This window comes from Rhinolophus sinicus, chromosome 2 (genome assembly GCF_057876585.1).
Source record: "Rhinolophus sinicus isolate RSI-liver-muscle chromosome 2, RSI-T2T, whole genome shotgun sequence".
NCBI lineage: Eukaryota > Metazoa > Chordata > Mammalia > Chiroptera > Rhinolophidae > Rhinolophus > Rhinolophus sinicus.
The window spans coordinates 87972669-87995465 of record NC_142502.1 but is presented as its reverse complement, the minus strand read 5'-3'; the positions used below and the strand labels follow the sequence as shown (position 1 = coordinate 87995465).

At 43.0% G+C, this 22797-nt stretch overlaps 1 protein-coding gene across 2 annotated transcripts; it reads right to left on the bottom strand.

Annotated features, from left to right (window-relative positions):
* Positions 1–1632: 1632 nt before the first annotated feature.
* MCM3 (minichromosome maintenance complex component 3) lies at positions 1633–20857 on the bottom strand. 2 transcript variants are annotated; one of them, XM_074333068.2, is made up of 17 exons: positions 20702–20857; positions 19532–19644; positions 18898–19106; positions 18286–18416; positions 15772–16010; positions 14755–14863; positions 13816–13969; positions 13124–13255; positions 12123–12331; positions 10028–10202; positions 9511–9637; positions 8530–8680; positions 5656–5796; positions 4574–4677; positions 4034–4119; positions 3502–3571; positions 1633–2332 (listed from the first exon to the last, which is right to left on the bottom strand). In XM_074333068.2, the coding sequence occupies exons 1-17, from the start codon at positions 20777–20779 to the stop codon at positions 2134–2136; spliced, it is 2427 nt and encodes an 808-aa protein (XP_074189169.1). In that variant the 5' UTR covers positions 20780–20857; the 3' UTR covers positions 1633–2133. The 2 variants fall into 2 exon arrangements, with proteins under 2 accessions (XP_074189169.1, XP_074189170.1); XM_074333069.2 differs by lacking the exon at positions 19532–19644 and having other exon boundaries at positions 20702–20844.
* Positions 20858–22797: the final 1940 nt, after the last annotated feature.

Genomic DNA, 22797 nt, shown 5'->3' with positions numbered 1-22797 from the left:
ATCTTTTAAGATACAACTTATTTCTCTAAGCCCCACAAATTAGTTTAACTATTTCAGAGAGCAAACCTAAGTGTAAACAGCCTTCTCTTGGAAGGAAGCATGTGTTCCTTTTCCTGATGCATCTGGGTGATGGCTGCAATCCCAGCACTGTGCGCCAACAGCAAAACCCCCAGGGACCACTGGCCTGTAGGTATGCCCCTGCCTGAGCAACCTCTTGGTAACGAGTAAGAACCTATTCTGTAAGTGCTTGTCGACTTTTTATGTTGCTCTACGTTGAGAAACTATCACGTTTTTGAAAACTCAATTGCAGGTCCCTTGAGTTCTTGTAAGTTGTTTAAACACAGTATCTGTCGTGGTTGCTGCAAACTGTCTTCTGCCGTCTATTCTTTTGTTGGCTTGCAGAGCTGAACTGTCAGCAAGGTAAACTTGGTATTACAGGTGCTACCAAAATGCTGGGTGCACCTAGTTCCCCTCCCACTGTGTGCCTCAATTTCCTCAGGAGTGAAGGATAGAGAGCAACAGTCCTATTGACAAAATGTCTTTCTGAACAGGTTTGAGGAGACCCCTGAAAGCCCCTAGTTTTTCTTCGTACCCCATCGGTAGCTTCCACCTCCCTCGCAACACTCTCATAGCTCAATTACTATAGCTCTTATTTTGTGTCATTTGGTATATAATTATATTTTCTATTTACAGAACTCTGACACGTTAGACATACATATCCCCAGCCCGCAGGCCTCCAGAGCATGAGGTCTTGCTTTTGCACCCACTGTTGCACCCAGCACAGCGTCACACTCCTTGCCAGTACTCGATTCCATCAGACTCTTCCCTCTGGTACTGCTGCCCTCTACCTTGGAACTACGTTCTCCACATCACTTCCAAAAGGACTTGGATTTCACATCTGTGAAATCACAAATATGAAACTGAACTCCCCAACAAGTTTGTCTTCCCTTAAGAAAAACTTACACCACGAGAAAGCAAAAAAATTCTTCTGCTTCATGACTTCAGGGTGAGGGGCTGCTCCCAGCAAAAATGAAGTATGTCACCCAGCACCTCTTCTCTTCAGAGCGGCTTCTAATCCATGTGACCCAGGTCCCCATAAAGTCACACAGTTTTTGTTTTTCTTTTTATTCAAGTAACCTTAAATGTTCTTTGGGAGCTATTCAAAGCGTACAATAGTACACGAGAAGTACTGCCCTTCTGTGCCAACAGACTAACACATCCCAAGCGCTAGACACCAAGGTGTAAGTGGCTTCACATGAATCCTGTAAGGGGATCTCTTTATGGGCAAAAGTCACATGATTTTGAGGTGTCTGATATATCAGGTATAGTTTCTCTATGAAGGAGGTTTGAGTCAGGCTTGGAAAAGGCAGACAGAGGGTCAGTTTTTCTGGACTTACATTCACTGTCCTCCTGTGGTTAGCTATTTCAAATTGGCAGGGTTTGGTCTGTACAATTTTAACGGATAAATGCCGGTGTCACTGAGGAAAACTGCCTGAACACAAGACCTAACTCCTGAAGAGAGCACACAGCAGCATGCTGCCACCTTGTGGTGGCTTGCTACAAATGCGGGAACAGCAAATCTTGCGAACAGAGCTTTCGAGAAAAAACAAAATGTGTTGTGAAGGCCATGTGCACAGTATAAAAATGGGTATGTTTATTCAACGTCTTGGACACTGAGATCAAAAGCACATATTAGTCTTAACCGGTGCTATTCCAAAGAATGTTTTCTTGGCCTCTGGTTCTATCCACAGCATAAAACAACCCAAAGCCTGTTCTAGACCAAAGTGCAAGTAAAAAATAAAAGCCAACAGGCACAGAAAGTGTGAAAACAACCCAGGTGTGCCCCCAAAATACTCAGGAACTCATATGCTATTTACAGCAAAGAATGGTTTGGTTTGTTTTGGGGTGGGAGTATGATCGTCTTTTGCAATGATGAGGTAATAGCCGCAGTCCTTCCCCTGGCAGCTTTCACTCCCAAAGCGTCCACCGAACCCTCATTCAGCTTCATCACGTGTCCCTCAACTTCAGTTCAATTAAACACTGTTATTCAGGGAATAAAGGCCAAGACCGACACTGGGGGTGGGGGCCCTGGGGAAGCTTCCTTGGCAGAGCCTCAAGTTCAGAGACGAGGCCTCAGATGAGGAAGACGATGCCCTCGGACACCATGACCTGGTTGTCATCCTGCATCGTGCTCAGCGCTGCCTGGATCTCCTCTGGAGAGAAGGGCTGTTCCTCATCCCGGTTGACAGATTCCGTGAGGCGAGTCATGCCCACCGACTGTGCGTGAGCTTCCCGGAACACCTCCAGGAGAGCCACTTTGAATGCCTTCAACCTGCCCAAGACAGGAAAAACAGGTGGGGGAAAAGTGAACAAGCCCAAATGCTTTCAGGCAAGATCTACGCTGGGAAAACCCAAGGTGTCAGAATCCTGTACAGCCGCCCTCCTATATACACATAAACACAGCTGCCTCTGATGGCTGCGCCGGGCCTGAGTTTCCTCCTTTAAAGTTAAACCGTTGTATTACAGAGCTTCCTAACACATTGAGAAATAACAGCATTTTAAAATCAAGAGGGTTTTCACAGTGTATCCACTTTGGCATTCCCATATATTGTTGGTAAAAACGTAAACTAGGATTGCACCTTTGGGAGGCAATTTAGCAACATGTACTAAAATTTTAAAGTGCATACCCTTTGATGCAGGGAGTCTACTTTTAGAAACTAACCTTACAGCTACACTTGCACAAGTGTATAGTGACCAATATGAGAATGTTTTACTGTAAACAGATTTATGGAATCTAAATGTCCATCATTAGAAAACACAAGTAAAACTTTACACAGATGTACTATGGAAACCCCGCAGTCATTAAAAACAGATTTTTCTGAGCTGATTCAGAAAGTGCTTTCAGATATAGCTCATTCAATGACTGCTTCTGGGAAGTGAAACTATAATTGATTTTAATGTTTTTTACTAAATATTTTTCAATGTTTCAAATTTATTCAGTAAACATATTGTGCCGGGTGTGTGTATGTTCAGGTATTAACATAAAAAAGCAAATCTTAGCCATGGAGTTTCTTTGGGGCCCAGTAAATATAAAATTTATAGCTAAAACCGTTTCTGAACTCTAGTGGTAAAAATCCATCTCAAAACAAATGACAATTCAGTGAGAAAAATATGTATCTCCCACTGAGAAAAACCAAAGGTTACAGGAAGACAAACTATCCTGGCTCTAAGACTTTTCCTGACCTCACGAGGACATCAGATTTAAAATTTCCACAGAAAGTTATTTATAAAGCAAGTGGTATAGCATAAGAACTAGAATTCTGTCTTTTACAAACTGTCTTTTAACTTTTTTTAAGTGTGAAATTATAATCAAAATGTAAAATTTTTTAAAAATCCTTGGGACGCTACTTTTGAGCTCTATTGATAAGCAGCTTGTTTCGTACCCTCCCTCAGAAGAAATCCTTGTTATCAGCAGTATGTGGAATTAACTTCCCTACTCACCTGGATTCACTCAACTCCACCTTCTGGGATTCCTTGGTCTCCTGTGAGTCCGCTGTCTTTGGAGTGTGCACTGTAGAGGATAAACGGTTGCAGGCAGTGGGGAGACACGGTGAAGCCGTTTGCACAAACAGCAGAGCAGTGATGTTCTCTCCACTCTCCCCCCCCCCCGCCCCCCGCCCCCCCACTGAGCCTGCTGAACACCATTTCCTAGGGTTCTATTGGGGTCAGGCAGGGCAATTAAGAGAAATCTCCAATGAATGAACAATGTAAGAATGGAGTCAGGCAGGAGACCCTCCACATATGCTTACACCAGACTTGGCAAAGAGCACAATTCATAAAGGAGGGAAGCAAACAACTGAGCAAAGCTTCTGTTCCAAAGTTATACTGTGGGTTTCCTAAGGCTCTCGAGACAAACTTCTTGGACACAGGGCCCCAAACAGAGCCAAATGGGAGGCCACCAAAACATGCAGTGCAGTTTAAGAGTCAGGAGTCAAAGGAACACCTGCCTTATCAGTAGGGGACACGCTCTTACCTTGAGGCATTTCCCCCTCGGTGTCACTGAAGTCATAGGGGTCATATGATTCCCCATCCTTGGCTCCCGAGTGACGAGTCTTCCTCCTAAAATACCCACAGTAGTTAAAAAGAAAAGCTTTGGCGAGCCCCACCCTGTGCCTCTGACCATGGAAAACACTAACTAGAACCATTTACAATCAAAGTGAAACACTATGCCCAGGCCTGTATAAACTTACTTTTCCTGCTTCACAATGCTTTTTCCCTTACCAATTCAACCACAGGCCTGACAGGAACAAATAATCTTGAGGGAAAAAATCCGAAATGTAATATTCAAAAACTTCTGAGTGGGTGACTGCTCCTGCTGTTCATCAATTCTTTAGCAGGAAAGAGGTCAAAAGCATCACGCTTAGGACAAGAGAGGGCTCGCTCATTCTGCCGTTTGCCCCGTTACCTTCCTTCTCAAACCCTGCAGGTCTAGTGAAGAACCTGATCCACCCTCCACGCCTCCCCCAGCCCTAACTGGAGTCTGTGTCTCTCATGTCTCTTTGCCCCACCTTACCTCTTCCTCTTCTGTTCTTGGTCCTCCTGGCTTTTCTCCTCTTCATCTTCTGTCTCTGATTCATCCTCATGTTGCTTCTTACGTTTCTTCTCCTTTTCCAGTACCTAGGACCATGACATGTATGTGTGGGCGGGAGAGGTCACTGACGCCAGGGAACTGAATAAAGAACTCTGAAGTCCCTTCTGCACCATCAGCAGAAATAATGTCAACAGGTCTAATGACTCACCTAACCTCTCTTCTCCCCAAGTCCCAGGACCAGGGGACAGGTTGCTACCCATCTTTAAAAAGGCTGGGTGGTGTGTGTGCTCACTGCCTTTCACACAGTAAGTACTCAGTCAGTGTTTACTGAATAAAGAGGTAAATTTTAAAAAAAAGAAAGAAAAAGTCCAGCCCATAGTTGTTAAGTGGGAAACAATTCATTTCTTTATAAATCAAGTGCTTAATTTAAGACTACCCCCACCCTAGCAAAGAGAAACAGCCAAAAATGTTCATCAGACCCACAACCAAACAACAAAGGGCTACAATTCGCCAGGCTGGTGGATAGGGGTTGGGGGCAATGAGAAAAAGGGAGTCAAGGTTTCAAGGCTTGGTCCCTAAAATGACAGAGATGTAATGTCACAAACAGATATAGAGAAACAGGATGAGATGCAAGTTTGAGAGTTCTACTTTTGACCTGAGTTTTGGAGGTACCAATAGGACACCTGAAGAGACTGCCAAGGGGAAAGTAGAGGGACGAGGAAAATTATCAATGGCGAGCCTTTGGGAACACCTACAAGGAAGCAGGGATAGACAGAGAAGCAAGGAAGGTACAGCACCTCCATTAAACCAGCATCTCTGGGACCTCTCGGGGCTCTGGCATGGGGATTTTAAAGCTCTCCAGCTAGTTCTCACATGCAGCCGGTACCGAGAACCACCGGGGCTCCAGGTCCCAGAGAAAGGAGAGAGGCTGGCTGAGCACTGGCAGACAGATGCCGCTTTGTGCTGGCGACCCACACGCAGGTGGCAGATATGGGGGGCTGTGAGGCCCAAGCACCAACGATGTACTCAGAAGAACCTCTCACCACAAGCATCTGAACCCTCACCTTCTTGAAGTAAGCGTACTGGACCAGCTCCACAGCCTCCTCTGCATCCTGCAGGTCCACAGTCTTGCTCATGCGGGCCTTGGCATGGGCCGTGGACAATCTAATCAGAGTTTCCAACGTCCGGGCAGTAACTGGAGATGTCTAGGGAAGAAAACAAGAGGATTGCTTAGCCAGAATTATACATTCTCCTTAGGCATGCCCATCATTCCCAATGCACAGAAAATAATGACACAACCGGAAAAGCTCTAAGAAGTCCAAGCAAAGGACAGAGCTCTGTAGTCCCTATAATGACCATTTAAAATTCTGAATGATGAAAATTATCAGGGAAATATATGTGAGAGTGTGGAGGGAAGGAGGAGGTGAACGGGGAAGAAAATCAGGCATCTTACAGCTGGAAAGACAATAGCCTAGACAAAGTACAAAAGTGAAGGCCCACAATGCACCAAGAACTTTCCTTTTGTGTTCCTTGTGTATTTAACTCTTCATTACTTGGAGAAGTTTTATAGGTGAGGAAAATGGGACTTGAAGGCTTCAAGTAATTTGTCCAAGGTCACACACCAAGGGAGGGGTGGGAAAGAGGTCATCAGACGACAAATTTTTAAAAGTTGGATAAACTGACTTAAGTCCAAAAGAGGAGAACTCTGACATGTTACCAACTGGTTCTCACGGGGTGGATGTACGCCAAACGGGGCTGCCTTTATCTTTTTAGAATGCTATTGTCCGAATGGCATCCCTGGCCTGAGGAATCAGAACGTCTGTGTTTAGGACTACGCATGTGTACTTTCAAGTTCCAGGTGATGCTGATGTGTCCTCCTCGTTAAGCATCCCTCATATTAGCCTACCTTCTCATTATTTTATGAATAAGGAAACTGTGACCTGAGAGGTGAACGGATTTGTGCCAGGTCCAAAAGTTAGCTGAAGGGATCAGAACAAAGGGTTAGTTCTATCACACCTTCCCGTCTCCCACTGTATGATGGTCACTTCTACTTTCTACTTTCAAGTTTTCAAAATTCCCATTTACACCCAATCTGACATTCAAAAACATATATATTCACATTTAAATAAGTTTACCAAATCTTTTAATGATTTCGTACCAGAGTCTGGAGGTTAAACACTCCATTATAAGCTCCAATTGGTGTATTATGTTCAATGAGAAGGCCTTTTAGAAGTTATGTGAACGTGTTCACATTAATGGGAGAAACAGTTAAAAAAGAAAGGGGGCTATTTAATTTGAAGACAATTCACACGAAATCTCCAGAAAACAAAATTGAGACTCAAGGATAGAAGTCATGGGGAAGCAGGTTTAAGCTCAGTAAATGGAAGAGTAGTCTAACATTTCAAAGAAGTGATGTACTTGGCATGCTGTCACTGGCGGTATCAAGGAAGTGCTAGCAGGACTTCCAGAAGATCTGAACTCCTGTCCTCAGTGTGAGCCCATGATGATCTGGGACCATGTCTAAATCTACAATGCATTTGGGCGGTTGGTTGGCTCAGTTGGTTACAGCGCAGTGCTCATAACACCCAGGTCGCCGGTTCAATTCCCACATGGACCAGTGAGTTGTGCCCACCACAACCACATTGAAAACAATGACTCCACAACTAGATTGAAAAAAAAAAACAATGACTTGACTTGGAGCTGATGGGTCCTGGAAAAAAACACTGTTCCCCAATATAAAAATAAATTTAAAAACAAAAAAAAATAAATCTACATCGCATGATGAGAGTTTTAGACTTGGGTCTTTCTTTGTGAAATCCTTTATGAACTAAACTGTCCCAAAAGATTCAGATAAATTCATAGGTTGGTATGTTAGGTTTCTAGAAAATAGCTCTGGAAAACCATCACAATCGCCAACTCCTACTCATCTGTCAAAGTCCAGTTCTAATATCAGACTCTCTGGGAATCTTTTCCTGACGTTCATATCTTCCGGAAAGTCTAAAGGAAAAATTAATAGCTTCTTCATCTGTACTCCAATAGTCTTTCACAGTCAGTCCTTTTTAGGTATTACACTGTGGCAAATGTATACACATTTTAAGAAACGAAGTATATAAACCAAAAACAAAAGAACAAAACAAACAAACGAGAAACAAAAGGTCATAGACACAGACAATGGTTTAGTGGTTACCAGAGGGTAAGGGGGGAGGCGGGTGGTAGACGAGGGTAAAGGGGATCAAATATATGGTGATGGACGGAGAACTGACTCTGGGTGGTGAACACACAATGGGATTTATAGATGATGTAATACAGAATTGTACACCTGAAATCTATGTAACTTTACTAACAATTGTCACCCCAATAAACTTCAATTGAAAAAAATAAGGAAAAACACTATTAAAATTGTAATACAATGAATGACGCTAGCATTCATTTGATTAACGCCATCTTTTGCGTGAACGTCATACTACATACACATTGCTACCATAATTCAATTCAATTTCGAAAATACAGGTAAAATCTCTTAAACTGTGTTCATTTTTTGGCACCCCCCCAGTATGAATATATAATCTTTCCACCTATCTTTCTGCCTCCCCACCCCAAATCTGAATTCTTTGAGGGCAGCTCTTAGTTTAACACTGCATGTGAGAATAGACTAATTCCGTTCCCAGCAGTCACTCATATGTTTGCTGAATGGATCACAACTTCTGGAGGCCAATCTGAAATAATCAGATACATGTTATCTCTGGGGTTTCGCATTTCATTTTCCTTTGTGAAAGGAAATGTTTAAAATTGTGTCAGAAAGCCCTTCAGATCAGAAAGGAAAAGCTAAGGAATCATCACTAAGTTAAAATGCTTTCAGAGCTCCCAGATGGTAGGGACTGCTTCCCCAGTTAAATACTTAAGGGACCTCCAGGGCCATCTTCCCCTTGGGGACTCACCCTTGCGGTGTCCGAGCTCATGCTGTCTTGGCTGCGCAGGCGTGAGTACTCTTCTGCAATGTAGGTGGCTGACTCCTGTGTTAGGACGGGCTTGATGATTTTGGCCACGTGGATGTACTTCTTCATGAACGCTGCACTCACCATCTTCTCCCTGGACCCACACACAGTGCATTCCACTTCCCTGCCACAGCCCAGCACCTGCCTGGGACAGTGGCTGTGCCTCTCCTCAGAGAAGTTAAGGTGAAGTGGCAAAGCAGATACAGCCTAGCATCCATTATCATAAATCTCATTTATAGGGAATATGTACAAGGCCCCTTCACATATTTTTTTAAATTCTATAGGGATCACTCAGGTATTATTTTGAAACAGAAAGTTTAGGTGTTTTTTTTGCCACACTTTATTAAAAGTGGGAAAACTGGCTCAGAGATGCTTAAGTATACTCAAATTCAGTTTTCTGACTCCAAATTCTGTTCTTAAACCAACAGGTTTGAAGATTATGTTATGCTTCCTACTGCACCATGGTCGAAGACAGAGGTATAAGATCTCACATTTCATGCTTTGAGCACCTGATCACAGATTCCCTTTATTCAAATCCACTTGCAAAGCCTCCATTACTTGCTATCTACTGACCCTTCACCGGAACTCAACATAAATGACTACATGACTCATGCACTCCTTCATGAGGATGAAATCACACGCACCATGGGTTAGGAATGTGATAAGGCCACCCGATTTTAGGAAAAGATCAGAACCTAAGCATAATCACCCACAAACACTCACAAGGCAACTGGTCAGGAAGAAGGTATCTGTGGATCCAGAAAAGAGAACAGGCCCCCATAGTTATGCCTCCAAGCACGATCTTGGCCTGGACAGCATACACACATACACATGCTCCGACATGCGACAACAGTAGATATAAACGTGCTCTAATGTGACACAAATCTCAGGTTCCCTCAAGGGACGAGTATAAGAAATGCTCACTTTTTCTTCCTGTTCCCATGAAGAAGACTGTCGTGCTTCTCATAAACCTGGGTGTCCTGATGGTCTTCCTGGCTAAAGTTGGGATCATCTGTGGCCAGGATATCTACAGCACTACCCAAAGGCATAGCTAAAAAGAAAAAAAAACCCAAGGTGAGAGAAAGGAGGGTAAGAAAGAGCTTAACCCAGGGAAAACTGCTTCTTCTATAGCACAGCAAGGGAAGAGAGACAAGACTCATAAAGCATGGACCCAGAAGGAAACAGACAGGGGACTCCCACCAGTAAGGAGGGTAGCACCACCTGGCCCACAGAAGATGCTCAAAGCTGTTCCCAGACCCAGAAACGGACAAAAGACACACCTTAGGATAACCTCCACTGAGCAAGAAGCAGTGGCCAGACAGGCAAGGGCACCTTCAGTTTCAACCCAAAAACTGCAACACCCACGGCCCCCTGGGTGGGGCCTGAGATAAGGGCATCTGTTCCGGTTCCCTTCCCTTCCTTACTCTTCAAATGGCCTCACCATCACCATCCTGCTCCCCGGGTGTCCTGTAACGGTGCATCCTGAGTACGTGGTCCGAGATCTCCCGGTCCTGCTCAGGGTCCATCTGATCCAGCATGATGAAGAGCAAGTCGAATCGGGACAGCAGTGAGTCCTGCAGCCCAATGTTCTCCATGGGGGTCTTGTACTGGTCATACTGGGGACACACGAAGAAAAGGAAAATCAGTAGGAAGGACAGGAGGCTGGACGGATTCTGGGAGTGAGAACAGAAGACTAGACCTTAAAAAGAAAACCAATCAGAAGAAGTGAAATAAAGTATTTTAAAGCTATTAAAATACTTAATTCATCTCTTCTACCTGCAACCCTTCTCTAACTGAAGCTCAGGTGACTTGAGGGGACTCAAGGCCCCACCTCTGTCCTTCCAAGCAAACTGCCTCACCAAGCTTAGAAGCCTCCAACAGGCTGAGCCTGGGTCTAAAAACCAGCCTCCTCCATCCCAAGCCTCATTCTGCTCCTCTCATTCCCACGGCAGGACCAGCCCTGAAAGATGACTCCCTCTCCCTTCCTTACCTGTTATAAAGACAGGGTAAGCTGGCTAATCCAGAAGCACTTGGAAACTTTGGAGTCCCTTACTCAGAAGGTAACGAGTAGAATCTCAACAGAAATGGTCAATAATATACAAATTATGATGTCTTAAGGATCATGGGAGTTTTTGCCTGGGACTCAAGAACTGTTATCTTTCAATTAGGGGCCTAAAGGGCTAATGCCGACCCACCAACATGTACTTCACAGCCAGAGGGCCTGACAACCTTCTGGGTAAGATTAATAATGATCCTGACCATGTTCACATTTCAGGACTTGCCATTTTCTCCCTCCATTTCCCAGTGTAATTCTTCAGAATGATGTAAACACACGTTAGCATTAATCTGAAAACCTATGGTTCTCAACCCAGGCTATGTACTAGAAGCAACCTATGGAGCCTTTCGAAACCAGTTACCCAGAGCCCCAACCCAGAGATTTGGATTCAGAACCCCTGGGCTGGGGATCAGGCACCGTATGTTTTTTAAAAACCCACCAAAACAAGTATTCCCACATACTGTGGAATCATAAATTGCCAGAGCACAGCATGAGCTTTGGGTTCAAATCCTGCCTCTTGCTATTTTCCAGTTTGTGATTGTTGAGCAAGTTACTTAAAACTGTTACGCTTCCATTCTATCATCTGTAAATGAGGAAAATAACTACCTACCTTACTGGGTTTTTGTGAGGATGAAGGAATTGGTAAACATAAAGCATTTGTAAGTATTAGTTAGTAGTATTATTATGGTATAATCTTCAAAGGGGACAATTTGGCAATCTCTACCAAAATAAAAATGCACGTAACTCTTAATCCAGTAATTACATTGCTAAGAATTCACCACACAGGTATATTCCCAAATGCATGACAAAACATACATAAATAGATGTTCGTTGCAGCTTCATTCATAACAGCAGGGAGGAAAAAAGGGAAAATACCAATTGCCCATCAAATGGAAACTAGTTAAACAAATTATTATAAATCCATACTAGGCAGCTGTTTTTTTAGAAAAGGCAAAACTCAGCAAAATCCCAAACGGGATAAATATAAAAGATTACAGCTAACCATGTCATACTAAAAACCAAAGATAGATAGCATGCTGGTACATGCTTAAGTTTCCTGAAAACACTCAAGAGCTGTTAGTGGCTCTCTTGGGAAAGAAATAGGAAAAGAATGGCTTTTCATTTCCATATTATATCTCTCCATTCTGTTTATAAATCCTCCTGCCTCGTGTATGTAGTACTGTCATTTTAATGTCAAGATAGGTTACCTGGGATATGAGACTGCAGGTCATTTTTTTCCTCTTTGTATTTTTAAAAAGTTATTTTAAATAAATACCTTTCCAGGGGATTCTGATGTGTATGAAGGGGTGAGGAACCATAGCCCTAAACCAAGGGCAGTTAACAAGATGATGAGTTTACTTGGTTTGGTCTTTGGCCTTTTGTTCCCCTAGTCACCTAGAATAAACTTCTCAGCCCAGTGACTCAGCAAAACTAAATGAAGGTGAGGACAATGATTATGTAAGTGCCTGATTCCACTGACCCGGCCGTACACGGGGTTGGCTGCTGCCAACACACTGCAGCGGGCATTCAGTCGAGCGTGGATGCCAGCCTTGGCGATGGTGACCCGACCCTGCTCCATCACTTCGTGGATGGCCGTACGGTCCATGTCAGACATCTTGTCAAATTCATCGATGCAAACCACGCCTCGGTCAGCCAGGACCATGGCCCCCGCTTCCAGACGGCGTTCCCCTGGGAAGAGGGGAGGTAAAGGACACGTACAGTCCAGATCGTAGGGGTTAAGGGGGAGAGATTCCCATCTCCCTCCCAGGCACCTTTCACGATCGCACATGACAATATAGTAAAGCCAGCTCCTAGAGACTTAGAGGAACCCCTGGTGGGTCACCCTCTCAAGCTCCAACCTGAACAGCTTCTCTTTGTCCCACTTTGACCCTAAGCAGCTAACCTCCGACCAACTTCCTTTACAGATTTTTCTCTCTTCATCCTCATCCTCAAATGATTTCACAACTAGATCTCTGTTCTTTTCACACTAGTCTTCAAACCCCTTCCTCTAATTTAGGAAATAGTACAATCGTCATTTTTATTTCCCTTCTAATTTGCTAAGCTTTCTCCTTTAAAACGCTTTCAAATAGCCTTCTTGGAGACATTCTTGTCAAAAAGGGCCACTTAAAGACTTAAAAACCCTGTTTCCCCCAAAATTAGACCCAGCTGGACCATCAGCTCTAATGCGTCTTTTGGAGCAAAAATTAATATAAGACCTGGTCTTATATGAATAAAATAAGACTGGGTCTTATACTGATTTTTGCTCCAAAAGACGCATTAAAACTGATGGTCCGGCTAGGTCTTATATTCGGGGAAACACGTCAATTCACCCCCTATTGCCACATACTCAGTCTTCTACTAGCCCAAACTAACCTCTCAAACTGTACCTTCCCAACACAAGCCACACCTAACGCAAGCTCAACGAGTAATGCTTGATCTCACTGCTGCACCTTTGTCAACGACCCCCACACCCTCCCTTACCTGTTTCCTGGTCTGTAGTGACAGCTGCCGTCAGACCCACTCCAGAGGAGCCTCGGCCAGTGGTGGGGATAGCCCGGGGTGCAGTGCAAAGCACATACCGCAGAAGTTGAGACTTGGCAACCGATGGGTCTCCTGTAATTGGATGGGGGCAGTGGTGACTCTCTAGGAAACTCCCCCCGCCTCCCATCAGCAAATTCTGCTTTTCTAGCACAGCTCCTGACATAACAGAAATATACAGTACTAATACCGTGTTTCCCCGAAAATAAGACCTAGCCGGACCATCAGTAAAAATTAATATAAGACCCGGTTTTATATAATATAATATAAGATATAATACAATATAATACCAGGTCTTAATTATAGTAAAATAAGACCGGGTGTATGTTATTTTTTGCTCCAAAAGACGCATTAGAGCTGACGGTCCGGCTAGGTCTTATTTTGGGGGAAACACGGTAGGTGGTTAACATTATTTCCTTCACATTCCCTTTACCATTTGTGGAAGAATATATTTTAGATCTATAAACCAGGAAACTCAGAAATGATATTAATAAAGATTCATTTTAGTCTTTTGCCCTTTGATAGGCCTGAAATACAGCCAGGTACAGAATGCCCCATCTTACAGGCACTACATTCCCAGAAACACACTCCACAAGGGAAGACCAAGAGTCTGAAGCAAATCCCTAACACCATACCTATTAGAAGAATATTGATGTCCCCACGGATGTGGCTGCCGTTTTCTAGGTCTCGCTCCACCCCTCCCAGGAGCAAGCAGAGGATTGCCTTCTTGACATAGTCATGCCCGTGGATACTTGGGGCCAAGGACTTGGCCAGCTGGTCAAAGATATCCTGTAGGAGGAGTAACCAGTGACGTGAAAAGCCTAATGAGAATCAGTGGGATATGGCTGAACCCCACTTTATTCTTTAGCCTACAGAAAATGTTTGAAGAAATACACAAGCCAGATACTGTTTCTAATCATGAAACAAATCATATTAATCAGACCATTACCAACAGATACAGAAGAAGCCAAAATTCCAAAACTTGCTTAGAGATTTAATCGTTAAGGAAAAAAAATGATCCCTGATTGAAACTTAAATGTTTATTTTTATACTCTCCATTGATGTTAATCAATAAATTATCTTAATTTTTAAGCCAGAAAAAGTATTTCCAGGTTCAAAACATTTTAGGTTTAGTAAGAATGTATACTGTACTTTAGCAGTAACTTTTATCACACATGCATGTATTTTGTCCATTCTAAATGTGGGCATTGTCTTCAAAAAGAAAGAAATTGGAGGACTAAAACAAAAATAATGTAAAATTTTAAATTTAAGTACCAATGTATCACTAATGTCTTCAGTAAAGAAGACATTACTATTCTAATATTTGTATTAGGTTCACTTAGCAGCCCAGCAGGTCTCATTCAGCCCAGCACAACAGGAACATTAAAGAACAAACAGCAAAAACACCATTTTACTTGCTGACTGGGTCAAAACTAAAAGCTAGCACCAAATACTTCAGAGGAAAATCCTTGAACCCCCCCTCCTGCTCCAGTACAAAGACAACTGACAACCATGTTCAAATACAACCCGTACAAATCCATCCCCACCCTCAAATCCCTAAAGGACACCCAGACCTTGGAACGCGTTTTACTGAACTTCTTGATCTTGGCTATATCCTCAGCAGAGAATGAAGGTTGAATGTCCTTGCTCATTTGCTTCACATTACAGGCAATCAGGACAGTCCTGAGACAAAGAGGAGAATTAAGAGAAAGCCTGATATACTATTCTGCCATAAGAAAAGATTAAATAGTGCTATTTGTGACAACATGGATGGATCTTGACATTATTATGCTAAGTGAAATAAGTCAGACAGAAAAAGTTGAGAACCATATGGTTTCACTGATGTGTGGTATATAAAACTGAAAACAACAAAGGAACAAGACAAACAAGTGAAGAAATAAAAACTCATAAGACACAGACAATAGTTTAGTGGTTACCAGAGGGTAAGGGGGGAAGGCGGTGGTAGATGAGGGTAAAAGGGATCAAATATATGGTAATGGAAGAAGAACTGTCTCTGGGTGGTGAACACACAATGTGATATATAGGTGATGTATTACAGAAATGTACACCTGAAAGCTATGTAACTTTACTAGCAAGTGTCACCTCAATAAACTTTAATTAAAAAAAAAAAGAGCCTGGTATTTTCAATTCCTAACCTCAGAGTCTTTCAGGCTAATAATCTAGAACAACAAATTGAAAAAAACGAAAAGAAAAAAAAAGCTGTTTGGAATTCAACAACTGATTCTCTCTTCATCCATGACCTAAATATGCTGACGGTGCATCATCTCAGGAGTTTATCTCCTGCGGACCCACAGAGCTTCAGACAGGAGTGTGCATGGGAAGAAGGTGGGACTATGTGAGAAACTCCCAGGTAAGCCATGAGGCTATAGTCATATCACCAGTAACTTCCACTTTCCGTGTAAGACAGTATGACCAGTTCTATCTGATAGGAAAAAGGCACCCCCACCTCCCAAGCAGGGAGAGTGCTCCATCTGTTACAACTCTCCTGAATATGCCAAACAGAAAACAGAATACTATCAGACATGGAAGCTGCCAGCAGCATTCCAAACACTTCATGACTGACCCTTTACCTGAAGGTGCCTGAGGTGTAGCCTCCCTTCTTGCCAGGAAGGCAACGGTAGGTCCCCACCACCTGGACTCGGTCACCGGGCTTCACTTTGTCCACCAAGTCATCATCCAGGATGACATCCACAGAGCGGGGAAGCTGGCCGGCGGGGGCCTTCTCCGGCATCTCCTGGATGGTGATGGTCTGGTGGTCCTTGTAGACAGAGAGGCCATATTCTGTCTCAAGGGGATTGTTTTCCTCATCCTAGAAAAAGCACACAGACAAGCAGAGTTTTCTCAGCTCTGTCTTAGAAATACCACACTCATGTGTTGTAGGAAACAGATACCATTTGGAGATGACTTCATGAGATTTTAGATTCCAGGAACAAAAGCCAAATGTTTTCTCTAGCTCTTCCAACATTCTCTGTTCTAATAACCAACCACCTAAATGGAAGAGGCAATCTTTAGTCTAAAGGGACCATGGCTGTATTAACATCTAAATTAAGATTCTTACCTCCCTTACTAAAGCTGAATATATGCTTATTGTGACGCAGTATTTCCACTCCTAGTGATACCCAACAGAAACATTCACCCAAAGTCATGTACTACTAAGTTCACAGCAGCACTATTCCTAACAGCCAAAATTTAGACAATATCCAAATGCCAGCTACACAGTGGTTAAATAAATGTAGTATATTCACATAATTGAATTCTAGACAGCAGTGAAAATGTATGGAACACACCTATACACAACATGGATGAATCTCACAAACAGAAGCCAACGCAAAAGTACTTACTAGATAAAATGTAAAAATAGGCAAAAGTAACCTATGCTGTTAGACGTCAGGGTACTCAAACAGCAGTGTGGGCTCTCAGGGGGGACTTCTGATTGCTAGTAAGGCTCTAGTTCCTGTTTTGGATGCTGATCTTACAGGTATACTCAGCTTCTGAAATTTCATCAAGCTGTACACTTCTGTGAGCCTTCCTATATGTATATTAAAACTTCAGTAAAAACACTTTTAAAGTTTCACTTCCTTGGTATTTAATTTTCCAAAAAAACACAATCACTATCACTTATTGAGTGCTTACTATGTACAAAACACTGTGCTATTACCATGGAATTGTTTCATGTAACCTTCACAACTCAGCAAAGCAGGCATTTTCCACGTTTTACAACAGATTAAAAAAATGAGGCTGGGATTGGTTCAACAAGTTCCCTCAGACATCACACCGTAAGTGGCAGAGCCAGGACTTGAGGCAGGTGGCACTCCAAAACCCAGGTTTGGAAGCACCACACTGGACACTTCCAGGAGACGTGGTCCAGTAAATTTCACGGCTCAAGTAAAGAAGCCTGGCCACAGTAATCGGCAGAACAGTACTCCTTGAGTACTTCCTGGAGAAGAAATTCTAGCACGTAGGATTCCAGAGAGCCTAGGAGTCTAGGAAATGCAACTGGCCTGACAGTAAAGACACAGGTTCCTGTCCTTAGGGTCATCACTAACTGGGACCATAAGCAAGTCACTTAACCTCTGAACCTCAACACATCATCTGGAGGGACACAAAAGGATTCCAAAGTAAGTTTCTGTTATAATGCTCAGATACCCCTCCTTGTTTTTTGTGGTTTATGATTCCTCCACAAGTTGGCAAAATTGAAGGACTGGGTCTTCTGTATAACTGTGTCCTCCAGGGTGCCTAACAATTCTTTGGATGTAGTAGCTCTCAATTAAAATTTGTGATATGGGGACAGGTATTCTCTCATAGAATCAGTTCAGACATCAAGTAATCAATATTAATCATCTTCTTTTGTCTCATTAAAGTCTCGCATCATCCTCAATTCAAACTGCACACTAAGAATAAAACCATTTCCTATAGTCAACCTTCTCTTAAACCTGCAGTAAAATACCTGCAAAAAGCACATAGTAACATTACACGTTTTTCCATATTACTTTAAGTAATTATAAAATTACATGATTATAACTTTGATAAAAGATTGCCATAGATTAGATGACTTTTTTCCTTCTTTCAACCCTTCCATAATTTTCTTAATTTTCTAAAGTGAATATTTATTATTTCTTTTCAAAACGTGAGCTTTCCATATTAAGCTCTGGCTAGCAATCAAACTTTCCTTTAGGTTAATGCTTACTTGTCACCCTACCTACTTTTAGAAGACTTCAAATATTACCCAATTACTTGCATTTTTTAATCTTTTTCTGTTTTTTAAAACATAGCAAACTTTTTTTGTTGTTAACTTTTATTTATTTTAAGTATATTATTCCAGGACCCATCAGCTCCAAGTCAAGTAGTTGTTTCAATCTAGTTGTAGAGGGCGCAGCTCACAGTGGCCCATGTGGGGATCGAACAGGCAACCTTGTTGTGAAGAGCACCCCGCTCTAACCAACTGAGTTAAGCGGCAGCCCCCATTTATCATGTTGTTATTACCTGTTTTAACCCAGAAAATACATTATTAGATCCAACTACGCATTAAAACAGGTATCTTTGAATACAACCTCCAAGAGGCCCAATCAATTCACTCCCCTCACCTTGGTGGGATAGATAGAGCTGGAGGGAAAGGCCACCAGGGTGGTGAGATCCGAATAACGTCGCTCTATGGTCTTCTTGGTAGCAGGACAGTAGTGGACACTGCGGACAACTTTGGGACGAACTAGAGAGCCTAGGAATGTAAAACATGCATATACAGTCATCCAACTCGATAGTGATAGAAGTGGGATCTAACACAGGCAAGCCCATGACGACTCCAAATACTATTCCTCCAACTAGTTTCAGCTGTTTCAATAATACTTGTCATTTGTTTCTTTTTATATTTATATCACCATGTCCATGTAAAACTTTAAATACAACTGATACCAACTAAGAAATAGATGTTCAGGGTTAGAATGAAGAGACTGCCAATACCCAAGACTTGTCCACTCTCAGCAGAATTCATCGTTCTGCTAGCACAGGTGGGCACTCACGGACCCCCTCACTGCTGCGCACACTCAGAGCTCCTCCAAGTTTCACCCCATAATTTCAATGCTCCATCCTTCTGAAGCCACACACTCGCGACCCAGCTCTACTCCACCTCTCCTGCTTTCCCAGCCCCTCTAAGTGTATCCCACCTCCGCTGCCTTAGACCCTTACTTTAACCCACTTACACTTAGTGACAATGCCCTCCACGCAGACTACACAGCTAAGGAAGCAGGAAGTAAGAGTCCGGGGAGAGACATGCTTGGAGCCAAAGCTGCCCTCCAATCCTATGTAGAACTCCTCATACTGCTTCGCATAGGTGGCATCAATGGAGGCCACAAAATCCTTTAACGCCCGCTGGAAGGCAACCAGCTCCTCAAAGGCATTGCTCAGGAGGCTGCAGAGGGGCAAGAGAAAGAATAATTAGGCAGGGGGCAGAACTCAAAAAAACTGACCCTCGAAACAGAAGTGGACATTCTTAGATGATCAAGAACAAGGAGTGAAAATCTAACTACTTTCTTCTGCCACCCTACAAGACTCAGGAAAATAACCAGAACTGAAGGCCAACTTCAACTCATCAAAGATGTAGAAATGATACTCAGTTAAACATGGAAGGAAGGAGAAGCTCTTGAGAGAAAAAGGCCTACCACCCACTTTGGGAAGATAAAAACATAGGAGCAGGTGAGGCAATGAGGGCTTCCAGGTCAGACATTTCATCCCGGTCCTCTCCTGAGAAGCCTGTTCCAACGCAGGAAAGAGAGAGGGGAGCAATTCTCAGTCAGAGCCAGCCAGGATGTCCCCTTGGCATCCCTTGCCACTCACCGATTAGCCCTCTTCTCATTTTTCCTGCGCAGGTCATTCACGTTTACAATCAACCGGTACTGGTTGTCATTGATCAGCTCCCGAACTTTGTTCTGATAAATTCCCTGGTCTTCCTGCAAAACAGCCACCACATATAATAGCCACCAATTCAAAACTAAGATGTTTTTAAACAGAGGCAGCTCTCACATGAAGTCACTCTCTGCGGCAGAGCTGAACCCCAATTTCTCCCATATTTTCACTCACTAGCCTCAGATTCCATAGACACTGAAAAAGGACAGTGTAGGGATTATGTCTCCCTCCAGGTCTGTGCTATTATTCCCGTTATCAATAGCTTTTCTGTATGCAGTCATTTCTCAACCTTTAATGAGGAATTAAAAGGAGCTCATAAGAAGTCTAAAAGGACAATAAATACTAACCTGGTTAAAATGTAAATCAAACGGGCTTTTAATATTCATATTAAGATAACTTTCCACTTAAAATTGTATACAGAATGAAAATATTTAATTTCCCGATATCTGTATAATACAGAAAGACTTCTCATATCTAGACCTAATGGAGTTGGGAGCCTTAGATATTTGTTTACAGATACAGCATCAGCAACCCTTCAAGATGCATTACCAACATCCCAAGACCTTTACCTGCGTCTCAAACATTTTTTGTCTGCATCTCACTTGGTACTGAAAAAGAATGCTGCCAAATTAGGACGTCTTTTCCTCCCAGTAGCAAGTCAGTCTCTAGCACAGTACGTGGGACCTACAATGCCGCGGATCACTACGATCGGACAGCAGTACTTCCCCCCACCCTACCCCCCAAATTATGAGACTCGAGAGTGATTTCGAAGAGGTCAAAGTGGGCTTTGCCACTTTGTTTGCACTTGAAGGAAACCTATCGCCTTTCGCGCGACTCCGCCATCACTTGTATTTGGAAGAAAGTCGTAAGATCGCGAAGGCTCACCTACAGGAAACCAACTATGGACTGACTCCACCGCGAGAAAATTCACAAGACCGAGATGGAAGGCTGTTGCGCCGGCCACCAGGCCTGGCGGGCCTCTACCTTTCCCCGCCGGGTCGCTGCTCGGCGTGGGGCGGCGTCACGCACGGCTTCCCTCGGCCTGTCCGCGTCCCTAGGGGCTCCCCGGTCCAGAACCTCGCGACCGAGCGCCTCCCTCACCTCGTCATCCAAGAAGTCCAAGTAATCTCTCTGCGCCTCCCGCAGTTCCACATCGTCCAGTACCACGGTCCCTGCCATGCTGGCCGGCTCCAAACTACCTCCTCGTAGCCCCGCGGCGGGTCTTCGATAACCCCGCCCCGGCGCGAAAACAGCCGAACTTTTCCCGCCACCAAAGTTACCTCAATGAAGGGGCGGGGGCTCTGGGAGGATACACACATTCTGATTGGCTGATGTGACTAGATAGTATCCAATCGAAAGCTTCTTCTTCTTCTTCTCGTTTACCAAGAGGCGCCGCGCGGCGGCGGGAAAGTACCATCCGGGGCGCTCTGTTCTCTCGCGGCTCCGCCCGCGCGAGATCTGGAAGCGATCAATTCTGGGAATCGTAGTCTTCCCCCTTTTTCCGGATGTTTTGAGGATTTTTTTCAATCTGCGGTTCCTTCACCCTCTCTCTGAAGGGTGAACCTGCTGAGCTAGGAGGTTGGATTCAAAGACTAAACGTTAGAGAATGGGGGTTTATAACAGAAGGAAATGAAAATATAAAAGCAAACGGTTTTTAAAATATGTGTTCAAATACCGTGTGCTCGATATGGTTCTTACGCAGCTGCATCCAGGGAAATACAGTGGATTTTGAGAATCTGGGGGATGGAAAACAGAATCATAGCCTCTTTGGGAAAGGTTATTTAGACGAGCAGCCCATTTGCTATCTGAATACCGTTGCTTGAAGTACCCTATAAAACCAGCAGGCTGCGGAGGAAGGTGAAGTGAAAGAAGTTTTCGGTATGTAACCCAAACCCCTAGAGATGGCCTCCTGTATTATACAAAATTTTGAACATAATAAGAACCAATCAGTAAGATACAGCGAATCTGAAATTACAATTAAAAGATAAATTGCATTTCCAAGTTTTGTTTGTTTTTATTTTTTTGCTGTTTCTTTGTATTTTTTAGTCTTATATCGAGGTGTGATTTATATAAAGTGAAATACACAAAACTTAAGTGTACATACAGCTCAATGAATTTTTATCATGTATACACCCATGTAACCATCCAGTGCACAATAAAGAATAATCTCATTGCCCCAGCGTGTATTTTTTGTTTTTTTATTTTTTTATTTTTTTAAATTAAAGTTTTTGTGGTGATAATTGTTAGTAAAGTTACATAGATTTCAGGTGTACAATTCTGTAATACATCATCTATATATTACATTGTGTGTTCACCACCGAGAGTCAGTTCTCCTTCCATCACCATATATTTGATCCCCTTTACCCTCATCTCCCACCCCTCTCCCTCCTTATCCTCTGGTGACCACTAAACTGTTGTCTGTGTCTATGAGTTTTTGTTTGTCCTGTTCTTTTGTTTTCAGTTTTATATACCACATATCAGTGAAATCATATGGTTCTCAACTCTTTCTGTCTGACTTGTTTCACTCAGCACAATAATCTCAAAATCCAACCATGTTGTCGAAAATGGCATTATTTCATCTTTTCTTATGGCAGAATACTGGTATTCCGTTGTGTATGTATATCACAACTTCTTTATCCATTCATCTATCAAAGGACACTTTGGTTGTTTCTATGTCTTGGCCACCGTAAATAAACCTGCAATGACATTGGAGCACATATGTCTTTATGGATAAATGTTTTCAGATTTTTTGGGTAGCTACCCTGGAGAGGGATTGCTGGGTCATATGGTAATTCTATTCATAATTTTTTGAGGAACCTCCACACTGCCTTCCATAACGGCTGCACCAGTCTGCATTCCCACCAACAGTGTATGAGGGTTCCTTTTTCTCCACAGCCTCTCCAACACTTGTTACTATTTGTCTTGTTGATGATCGCCATTCTGACTGGGGTGAGGTGATATCTCATTGTGGTTTTTATTTGCATTTCTCTGATGATTAGTGATGTTGAGCATTTTTTCATATGTCTATTTGCCATTTGTATGTCCTCTTTGGAGAACTGTCTCTTCAGATCCTCTGCCCATTTTTCAATTGGATTGTTTGTTTTTTTGTTGTTGAGTTTTATGAGTTCCTTACATATGTTGGATGTTTGTCCCTTATCGGAGGCGTTATTTACAAAAATATTCCATTCAGTTGGTTG

What these genes read in the sequence shown, in the direction of transcription:
- MCM3 (XM_074333068.2), bottom strand. Translation starts at nt 20,779, where the DNA reads ATGGCAGGGACCGTGGTACTGGACGATGTGGAACTGCGGGAGGCGCAG. An exon ending in TGGACTTCTTGGATGACGAG is followed by an intron (nt 19,645 to 20,701) that starts GTGAGGGAGGCG and finishes GCTGTTTTGCAG; the next exon opens with GAAGACCAGGGAATTTATCA. An exon ending in TACACCTCAGGCACCTTCAG is followed by an intron (nt 14,864 to 15,771) that starts GTAAAGGGTCAG and finishes TCTTTGTCTCAG; the next exon opens with GACTGTCCTGATTGCCTGTA.